Source organism: Neoarius graeffei, chromosome 18, assembly GCF_027579695.1.
Source record: "Neoarius graeffei isolate fNeoGra1 chromosome 18, fNeoGra1.pri, whole genome shotgun sequence".
In the NCBI taxonomy this organism is placed as follows: domain Eukaryota; kingdom Metazoa; phylum Chordata; class Actinopteri; order Siluriformes; family Ariidae; genus Neoarius; species Neoarius graeffei.
In genome coordinates, this window is record NC_083586.1 from 5394350 (window position 1) to 5405467 (window position 11118).

An 11118-nucleotide genomic window follows, 5' to 3' on the forward strand; every position below is an offset into this window, starting at 1 on the left:
TGAAATTGTGTTTTTTGGGGCACTAATTCCAGTCCTCTGTCCTCTGACATTGTGAGCTTGGCAGAGTAAATTGTCATTGAAATTGGGGTGTAACCTAAAACCAAATTACCATTCATGAATAGCAACCTCAGTGGGGGTTGGAAGTGGCTGTTCACAATACAATGGAGACAGTTAGCACCTTGAGAGGAATACACAACTTTTGCAGAGAAGAGGGGGCATGCAGCAAAAGTAAAAATTTCTGGGCCTTTTAATGAACCATGTTTATCATATACGATAACACATTATCAACAAAGAAAGAAAAAAAACAATGCCATGGATCAGGAAAAGAACCACAGCGCTGTGATTAGTTGGTCTATCAATGACTGACAGAGCCCCGGCATGTAACTAAGCATTATAAAGTTAAAAAATATTATTTTTATTGAAAAAACAAGAATGTAATGATTTCTAAAATTTCTAAAATGATTTTACCTAACGAAATTTTCTGCTTTAATCCACATTTGCTGGTGTTGAGCGTTTTTTTTTTTTTTTGCTTCTCAAAATCATCTCATCACAGATCACTCGCTGCTGGAGTGTGCGAGCTTTCCTGCCCCCTATTTGTTGAAAATCTTCTGTAGATGTCTGGGTTTTATATTGATTTATTATTATTATAATTGTTAATAATTAAACGTGATAAATCTGGTTATTAGGAACAAAGGAGGGCATAGTGGGAAATGATATGGTAACTGTATCTTGTCGATTCAAATACGATACTGTTTTGTGATTACACTGTACCGGTACATTTTAATAAAAATAGACAAATGGCATGAACCTCTCTACTGTCTCTTATTACACTAAAGAAAGGGCCTGACCGAGTCATTGCGTATTACTGAAAAAAAGAAAGAACGAATGATACACGGATTGTGTATCATTTGTTCTTTCCAGTTTTAATTGGCAATCAAAAAATGACTTTCATTTCAGTTTTAGGCTCATATAAAAAAAAATATGAAAAAGGTCTGTGTATGTTTTGGTCATTGGATTTTCCCTTTAGGAATGGGTATTAAAAAACAAAAAACGACTGGTTTATTTGATTTTCGTTTTGAAACACAAAAACAAAATTCATCTCATCTCATTATCTGTAGCCGCTTTATCCTTCTACAGGGTCGCAGGCAAGCTGGAGCCTATCCCAGCTGACTACGGGCGAAAGGCGGGGTACACCCTGGACAAGTCGCCAGGTCATCACAGGGCCGACACATAGACACAGACAACCATTCACACTCACATTCACACCTACGGTCAATTTAGAGTCACCAGTTAACCTAACCTGCATGTCTTTGGACTGTGGGGGAAACTGGAATAAACCCACGCGGACACGGGGAGAACATGCAAACTCCACACAGAAAGGCCCTCGCCGGCCCCGGGGCTCGAACCCAGGACCTTCTTGCTGTGAGGCGACAGCGCTAACCACTACACCACCGTGCCGCCCAAAAATTGAATTACACTGCATTTTTCTTTTATTTTCATGTTTTATTTCACATTACAAAAATAAATTCACTAGTCAACAGGAACGAAAAAACGGACCAAAAATAACCATTTTTTAATATTATCGCACCGGAAGCTGCCATTTAGGCTAAAGCGCGAATGAGAAAAATGTCTCTGGAGCCCTACTCAGAAATGATTTTAGACATGGCAAAACAAGGCCTGTCATCTTCCGAAATCTCTGCGCTCATTTCAGAGGTAAGTGGGGGCGGGAGAGGATTTTCAGCTAGAAATGTGAGAAGATTCTGTGCTGAAAACGGCGTAAACTTGATGGGATTGCCCGAGGAACATCTGGAGTTGGAGGTGGCAAAAGCCATTACCGAGGTAAGAAAACTGACCTTTTCTTCTTTGATATGTGTGTGCGTGTGCAAAGAAGCAAGTTTATTTCACATTTATCACAATAGGCTAATAGAGTAAACAGATTCCATAAAACACTTGCAAATTCCATTACACAATCACTCCACCCCCATGCTTACTCCCAATAACTAAAACATATCGGCATGATTTTGGAATGTTAAAATTGTGTTTGTTATTTTCTAGACGGGACCAACATTTGGCAGAAGGATGATGAAGGGATACCTCGCCATGAAAGGGGTACATGCTGCAGAGACACGAATAGGATCAGTGCTCAGAACTATGCACCAACCTTACAATGAAGCAAGACGCCAGGTAGGCTATACTATAAATGTCAAATTCAAGATGATTCAGGTAGCGGCGTGTAACTTAACTTATCTGCTACCTCATAACCATCACAATGACAAACACATGCATTTGCTTTCAACAAAGCTGTTGAGAAATCAATTCATGGATTAGCGGATTATTATAGGCTAGCCTACGCTACGTGGTGTTATGATGTGCATATGTAAACAGAGAGGTTGGTGTAAACAAGGATCAGTGGTTAAGGGCATATCTCTGGTGGTAGTACAATAACAAATGCTTTACTTTGAAAATAGAAACAGGTTGTGCTGTCTTCTGTTAGTGTAGCGTTTAGAATGTATTATTTTCCTAGTAGCCTACTTCTGATGAAGAGCGCCAGTCACCCACCCACATCCAGAGCCATATACGGCTCTGCCCACATCAGGGTGCTACTGCCACCTATTGGTGTCGAAAAGTAGCAGTACTACACTAACCCACATACAAGCATCCCAACAACAGCAATAAGGCAATCTAAGGGATAGACCAAAAGAAAGTAATTAGATTCAATTATGGGAATAATATTGTAGGCTACTCCTGAAGGGTCAAAGGTGCCATATTATCAGCCCATTAAAAGTAGGCCTTTGTTGTTGAGGAGGATAGCGTTGTAGCCTACGTTGTGTTTTGTGGAATTGTCAAATTATTTTTGTGTCTTCTTTTAGGGTGCCCGCAACCTCAACCCCATACCATACCAGGCAGACTACATGGGACAGAAGGTTCATCTGGACCAGAATGAAAAGTTAGTGATGTTTGGGGTCACACATGTTGTAGCCATTGATGGCTTCAGCAAAAAGGTTGTTGGTCATTCCACAATGCCCATAAAAAACAACCTTGCCATCTATGAAGATGTTTTCAGGTAACAGCCTGTAATTTGTGGACATTTAAACAGTAGTCTGTCATTTATGCAAGACAGCGGATGCTGGCCAATGTATTAATATGGTATCAAGATTGTGATATGCACTATGTGAATTTGGACGTCCTACTTGAAAGGAAAGGCTGCATAGTCCCATGTAACTGACAGACTCTTATACTGTCATTGAAATAGTATCTTACATACGCGAGTGTGACAAAATGCTGACAGCTTAACAGTTACTTTATGACTGAATCATTAAATTTTACAGGGAATAACTGATTTGGAATGGTTAAATTTGAAAAGCTTTGCTCAAATTAAAACCCAGTTTTTCATCCAATAGGCCTGCAGTACTTGCCAATGGGATGTGGGACCAGGTGCGCCTCGATCATGGAAAGGAATTTTATTTGACACTCTTCATTCAGGAGCTGCTGTCATCTCATCGCTATAATCAGGAGACAAGACCTTACATACAAACTCCATCCACAAGGGTATAGTTCAGTAGTTTCTATGGTGGCTTCACTAACACACACCGTCTATGCCTGTTGGAGCTATTTATTTGTTAATATTTAGTGTTGTTTAGTATTTAGATACTATAGTTTGTTTCAGCAGCATGCTGTCTTCTTTTTTCAGAACTGCTATGCTTTCCAACTTTTATGATAAGCAGAACACTTTTCTAGCAAGTCTGCAGATTTGGTGGAGTTACTGGGAATTCTGCAAAATGGACTGTAAAATACATTCTTTCATTTGACCATTGGAATAAATTAATAACACGTTTTTGCCTCACATTCAGAATCAGATAGTTGAACAAATCTGGCCGGAGATCAATAATTGTGTCAACTACCCCCTGAAGACAGCCCTTCTGCAGTTGGTGGACCAGGAAGTACTAGACATGGATGACAGCCTTGTCCGATATTGTGTGTCCTGCCTGACTGGTCAGCTGTGCCAGATTGGTCTTACAAGAGTGGTAGAGTCTTGGAATGCTCATCGAATTCCAGGTGAAATAATCAGTATTGCAAATATTAAAATAATTACAACAGACACACATCAGTCTCAAGGTCAACAGTATGTTCTTTATTTTACAGGTAAAGGTATACCAAACGACTTGGCTGGCAGTGGGTGTCCCAAAAAAATCCCACAGGAGCTGTTGCCTCACTCAGTTGAAGCAGCAGAACTCTACAGACAACAGCTGGGATCCTCACTGACACCACAATCTACCTTTGGAGTAGATCCATTTTTAACAGAACAAGAAAAAGTACTGTCTGAGAGTCAGTTTGCAGACAAATATCCTGACATTTCTGAACTGCTCTCTAGAGCAGTCAACAATGATTTCGAACCATACAAAGAGGCACTTCTCTTTCTTATAGCCACAACTCGGCGCAATGTGTAAACATACAATTTGTTGTTAGAACTCGACGAATGTAAATGAGTAGAACTGGTGGCAGTGGGCATTTGAACAATTTTTCATCATTAAAAAAAACAAAACTCAATTACCTGCCTGTTTTTGAGTAAATAAATGAATATTATTCCTCTTCAAAAAGAGACCTTAGCACAGAAAAAGCCTCTGACAGGCCATTGACTTCAAACATGCTGTTTCCTTCAACACTTCCCCTACATTTTGCACAGGTGTCTGAGTGCTCCAGCCACTGCTCCATGCAAGTTTTGCAGCCAATGATGTTTTGGCAACACTGTGTGAAGAGCGGCTCTGTCATGAACTCTAAAACACAAAATGAGAAAAACTAATCAATTTCTGCAAGTGTGTCCCCAGTAAAATGTTCTTAGTGTATTGGATGAGCGTTATGTTACACAACATTGTTAATTATAAAATTATGTTGTTAATTATAAAAATGTAAAAAAAAAAGTGGCTGGCACGCAGCTGACCTTAGTTAGATAATGTAAAAAAAGAGTGTTTATTTGTAAATCTTAAATTGTGGCACACACCATATAGAATAGATCCATTGGGTACTTACTCAAGCAAATAACACAGGAGAACCCCTGCTTAATGGTTTGTAGCTGTGAATGAGTCAGGGTCACTTTTTGAGCTGCAGCCAGACTGGTGAGCTCCCTGATTGTTGAAGTGACATCCGGGAGACTCTGAGATGCAAGGACTAGGTCTTCGATTTTCTCTGTGACCTCTGCAATGCTTCCAACATCTTCATCTTTTCAGCTGTTACACAGAGGATAAAACAAAACACCCAGGTTAGATATGTACTGGATGTGGTGAGCAGGATTGGTGGTGGTGGGGTTGAAGCTTAACCTTTGGTTTGAAGGTTTAGAAAAGAGACTAAAAAATAATAAGTATTTGATTGCGTTGCCCTGTGCATCAGTCAATATTAAAGGCTCATGACTTCCAATGGCATCCTGTACTTTTGTGGTAATCCCCTGAAGAGAAGCCTCGCACTCTAAAAACCTCACCACCACCATTCTGCTAGGATTCAGCTTCCCACCAACCACCTCAGCAAGGAACACTGACCTGGAAGAATATCTTTTTTTCTCACTGGAGGAACAGCACAAGAGGGCCAAGCAGGGACAAATGACAAGTAACAGACGATCCAATGAAGATTTAGGGGAAACACAGGGTTTAAATACACAGGGAGAAGAGGGGTAATCAAAACAGGTGAGACACACAGAGGGGAGACACAGACTTCAAAATAAAACACAAACCAAATTCCCACTAAAGGAACATGCCAGACCCCATGACAAGACAGGGAATGACATCACACAAGACACGAACGGGAGACACATGAACACAAACCATGACACCTAGCAATGCTTAATGGTCTTATGTAAGATATTGTGGAGTAAATATTAATATTGTGTATAGCAAATATTGTGGAGTAACAATTTCAATATTTGCTATGAAATGTATTGGTAGAAGTATAGAAGCAAATTAAAATGCTCAGTAGCCTACTTAAATAAAATTATTTAGCCTAGTTGACTACTTTCCACTACTTTGTATATCAACAATAACTAGATAATACAGTCTACAAACGACTCAAAGAATGGCTAATGGTGCTTGTGTGCAACAAAATCTGTTATATACAGTATGTTATTTATGGTTTCATACGTAACTTAATGTTACCTTTGAAATAATTTGGAAGTGGCTCTGAGGAGGGCTGAGGCACCCCGCAATGAGCCACTGGTGACTGTACTCGAAGGTCGTGTGAAGGCAAAGCATTGCCCCGTTGTGGTTGACCCTGAGGCGACATCGTCCTCGCCGTGCACTTCATAATGCCCCCTTGGGCTCAGGTCGAATGAGCTGAATGCGCCAGATATCTCTCCAGCAAATATAGCCACGTTGGAGTCATCTGTTAGATACAGACTGTGACTTGAGACCTAAGAAATACACAAGTCAATTAACATTAACCAGCTAAGCCTAATATTAGTGTTATTATAGCGTTTTAAAAACGTGATCTATTGTTACTATGAGGATAGTCCTCCAAACTAACTGTCCAAATTACATTAATTCTAAATTTGAAGTTAAAAAAAATCTTGAGCTAGCATGAAGCACACAGTAAGTTAGGCTAGTAGCCTACGTTAGCTCCGTTTTTTTATTTTTTTTACCTACCTGAAAGATCCGACTTAATTTTTCGGTAGTCATGTCCTCATCGCGAAGACAAACTCTCTTGTCCTTTCTGAACACAACGTACTGGTCCATGTTCCTCCTTGAAGTCTCTGTGGCTGCCGTCATCGTCATGAGGCTATCACTCTCCTTCAGTCCTGGATGATGCGCTTTTCTTCTACTGTCTATGATGGGCTCTTGCTGGCTTCCGGTGCGATAATATTAAAAAATGGTTATTTTTGGTCCGTTTTTTCGTTCCTGTTGACTTGTGAATTTATTTTTGTAATGTGAAATAAAACATGAAAATAAAAGAAAAATGCAGTGTAATTCAATTTTTGTTTTTGTGTTTCAAAACGAAAATCAAATAAACCAGTCATTTTTTGTTTTTTAATACCCATTCCTAAAGGGAAAATCCAATGACCAAAACGTACACGGACCGAAAAACCAGTCATTTTTAAATTTTTTTGTGTTAAAATAAAAACAAATAACAAAATAACCAGTCACTTTTTCATTTTTTGATTGCGGCGGCTGTGCAGGCGGTTTGGGACACACCAGCGCTCTGCGTGGCGGAGTTTCTCTGCTCACTGTGTGGATCCACGGCGTGGTGTTTAAGCGATGTTGCTGACGGCGTCACGGCGGCGGTGCTGGAGATGTGGGACTTGTTTTCGTGCGCCTTTTGGTGGGACTGTGGCTGCTACACCACGGGAATTACATCCTGACCCGTACTTGGTGGACTTTTTACTTTTTATTATATTTTTATTTATTTATTTATTTATTTTTTCTTTCCTTGTCTATAATTGTAAAGTGTCCTTGGGTTTTTTGAAAGGCGCTTTGTAAATTTAACTTATGATTATTATTATTTGAAAATAGAAAGAACGAATGATACACTGATTCAAACAATTAAGCTATACGGTACTTTCATCACAAGCATGTTGTTTAGCGTGCCCTATAAGGCCTACTTCATGAAACAGTAATCAGTGGCTACATTCAACTTGTAATAGATTTCAGTAGTTAGTAAAGTCTTATAAGCAAAAAAAGTCTGTTTTCAGTCATCCCAACATTGCCACTATTTAATATTGTCTAGCCTATTTGAAAGCAGGACCTACATGTAACACTAAAAAGTGCACAGTGATTGCAAGAGTCACTTTTTTTTAAATATTTATTTTTGAGCAAGTTTGCCTTTGTTTAACAGTAGCTGGTATAGAGGTTGGCAGAAAACAGGGAGAGAGGGTGAAAAACCCAAGGCAAGAATTGAACCATGTTTCAGGAGTTACCAGTACAAGACATGTGCAGTAACCACCAGACTACCAAGACCTGCAAGTTTACCTGCTTCTGCACTGAAAAAAGTAACCTACCGTATAGAATTTACCCAATAAATCTGAGGTAACAATTTGCATTGACTTGTTTGGGGTAGATTTCATTCCATATATTGAGTATAAAATAACTGAAATAAAAAGCTATGAAATACTTAAATTGGGTAAAATTTACCTCACATTTATGTATCTATTCAACAGCTACTTTTTCATTGAAATTGGGTAAAATTATCTCTTGTTTGCTAGTAGGTAATACCTGATAATTACTAATCAAAGGTAATTAATATCACTTATGGTAGTAACCATTACTTATTCGGAGAAGGTAAGATGTACCCCCCCAAAAAAAGACTTTCAGATGGTTCATCATCTCAATGTTTTTAATCCATAAAATCATCAAAAAAAAAACACAATAAAGTGCAGTACAACAGCTTCACACAACATTTCAAGTAATGAACCTGTTTTATAACTCACTAACTAACAGCTTCAAATGTTGTTTCTGGACTGACCAAATCTCCAGTCCAGATGCATTTATCCAACAAATAACTGAACCGCCTTGTTTATATGCAGCAATGATGCACCAAATGATCAAAAAACACAAAATAAAGTGCAGTACAACAGCTTCACACAACATTTCAAGTAATGAACCTGTTTTACGGTATACCGTAGCTCACTAAACTACCGTAACAGCCGGAGAGAGGAAGATGGCAGTCCGAGAGTTCCCTGGCTGACTGCAATAATTCCTAAATATTCCTTGGCTGACTGCAATAATTGAGTAAATTTTATCTGGTTTGCTTAGATTATATTTACCACTCTCCAAAAGTAACCTACGGTATAGAATTTACCCAATAAATCTGAGGTAACAATTTGCATTGATTTGTTTGGGGTAGATTTCATTCCATATATTGAGCATATAGGGTGGCACGGTGGTGTAGTGGTTAGCGCTGTCGCCTCACAGCAAGAATGTCCTGGGTTCTAGCCCCGTGGCCGGCGAGGCCCTTTCTGTGCGGAGTTTGCATGTTGTCTGCGTGGGTTTCCCCCACAGTCCAAAGACATGCAGGTTAGGTTAACTGGTGACTCTAAATTGACTGTGAATGGTTGTCTGTGTCTATGTGTCAGCCCTGTGATGACCTGGCGACTTGTCCAGGGTGTACCCCGCCTTTCGCCCGTAGTCAGCTGGGATAGGCTCCAGCTTGCCTGCGACCCTGTAGAAGGATAAAGCGGCTAGAGATAATGAGATGAGATATTGAGTATAAAATAACTGAAATAAAAAGCTATGAAATACTTAAATAAATTGATTAAAATTTACCTCACATTTATGCATCTATTCAACAGCTATTTTCTCACTGAAATTGGGTAAAATTATCTCTTGTTTGCTAGTAGGTAATACCTGATAATTACTAATCAAAGGTAATTAATATCACTTAGTAATCATTACTTAATCGGAGAAGGTAAGATGTACCCCCCCCCCCAAAAAAGACTTTCAGATGGCTCATCATCTCAATGTTTTTAATCCATAAGATCATTAAAAAAAACAATAAAGTGCAGTACAACAGCTTCACACAACATTTCAAGTAATGGTTTTTTTTTTTATGAGAGAAGCCCCATCTAATGGCGACACCGTGGAATCGAATGAATGGGCATGTTTAGAATTAAAATAGGAGAGGGAGGGGGTCTGAGCCATCCATGGCAACCCCCTGGTGTTCAGCTGGGAACTGCACGGCAGTCGCATGGCAGTCGCATGGCGTGCGGCTGGAATGGGAAAAATTCAATAGCTGCTACTGTATGATTTTGGTGTAGAGCAGAGGAAAAAGCTGGGTGGGGGAGGGGTGGTTTCTGTCCCACTCAATCCACAGAAATGACATCAGAGAGCAGATTATCTCGCGAGCGCAGAGAGTTTCTAAGATGGACACAGTGCCAAAGATGAAAATGACAAACTCCAGATGTGTCGTGTTCTGTGACAGACGGCTGACTGACTGTATTGGAACTGTTAGAGAGCAGCAACTGCAAGTCGTGTGGATTTGTCATACTAAATGACATGCTTTGCAGGCTGCTTTAGAACATCCCCACACCAACACTAGCTCTATCAGTATTTACTCACCACGGAAATCAGTTTAACCTTTAACTGAACCACACTCCTATCTGTAATTAAAATTTAAATCTTCATATTAGTGGCGCTCCTTCGGCCCATGCGAGTGGAGCCCCATAGGCATAGAGTGTGGAGACATAAAGAAACCCATCGAGTTGTTTTCTGATGGTTTTGGTTCTGTGTGTGCATGCCTGCCACCACAGTAAGCCCAAGAACTAGTGAAGTAGAGTAGTAGTCGGGACAGTATAGTAGTGAGTAACTTGTCACTGTTGTCGCCTGACATTTTGTGCAACATAAGGAAACAGTATAGTAACTATAACGGTAAAGAAATAAAACAAAAGAGGCTGGCTATGATATAAGAAAATTCTACAAACCAGAAACAGATGGGCACTCCACTTTTAGGCAGTGCCTCAATCTATATATTAGTCTTAATTTGAAGTCTTTTTTTTGTTGTTGTTATCATCTGTGCATTGATGGTGACTTGAATGCAAAGTATTTTGCAGAAATTGCACACCAAAGACATCCTCAGGTCCTCAGTCTCATTCAGAGTAATCTCACTGATCTTTAAACTGTCCATATGGGGCCATTCTCACCAGCAGAAAGTGGTCTTCAGGTGATGAGAAATCATGAGCAGCACTTTCTGGTGTCAGTGTTCTCAATATTCCCTCTTTTGTCTGGATCATCTTTTTACCTTAAAAGTATCCCTTACAGGCCCCAGTGAGGATTGAACTCATGACCCCTGGTTTACAAGGCCAGTGCTCTCACCACTGAGCTATGGAGCCTTAATTCTTTCACAGCTGCTGAAGCTTGGGGCCACAGCAGAACCTTGAAGCCCCTGCACCGATCCTCAAAACAGCCCACAGAAATTGGTGTCACGTCACTCACAACTTTAGTTCTTAGCTACAGTTAGCTTCTGTTTACTATTTGCCTCACAAAAAAAGACACACATTTTAAATAATGTGGTGTGTCAATCGTAGAGTGGGCTGTGGACTGTACATTCTGGCTACTTTCTCATCTGAGCTAACAAAAACACTGGACAGGCCAAGCCCTCAAGAGACGAAGCATAAGCACCATGAGTGACCTCCTGATCTTCAGGCTC

General features: G+C 39.9%; 1 protein-coding gene and 1 non-coding gene across 2 annotated transcripts; one reads left to right on the top strand and one right to left on the bottom strand.

Moving 5' to 3' along the window:
- The first annotated feature begins 1626 nt into the window (after window positions 1-1626).
- Window positions 1627-4448, top strand: LOC132866575 (uncharacterized). Its single transcript, XM_060899390.1, has 6 exons — window positions 1627-1839; window positions 2056-2184; window positions 2871-3064; window positions 3402-3549; window positions 3852-4056; window positions 4144-4448. Exons 1-6 carry the CDS (start codon window positions 1627-1629, stop codon window positions 4446-4448), a joined length of 1194 nt encoding a protein of 397 aa, XP_060755373.1.
- Window positions 4449-10728: 6280 nt separating this feature from the next.
- Window positions 10729-10801, bottom strand: trnat-ugu (transfer RNA threonine (anticodon UGU)). The gene has a single exon. It is a non-coding gene; the product is annotated as a tRNA-Thr (tRNA).
- Between the last annotated feature and the right edge of the window lie 317 nt (window positions 10802-11118).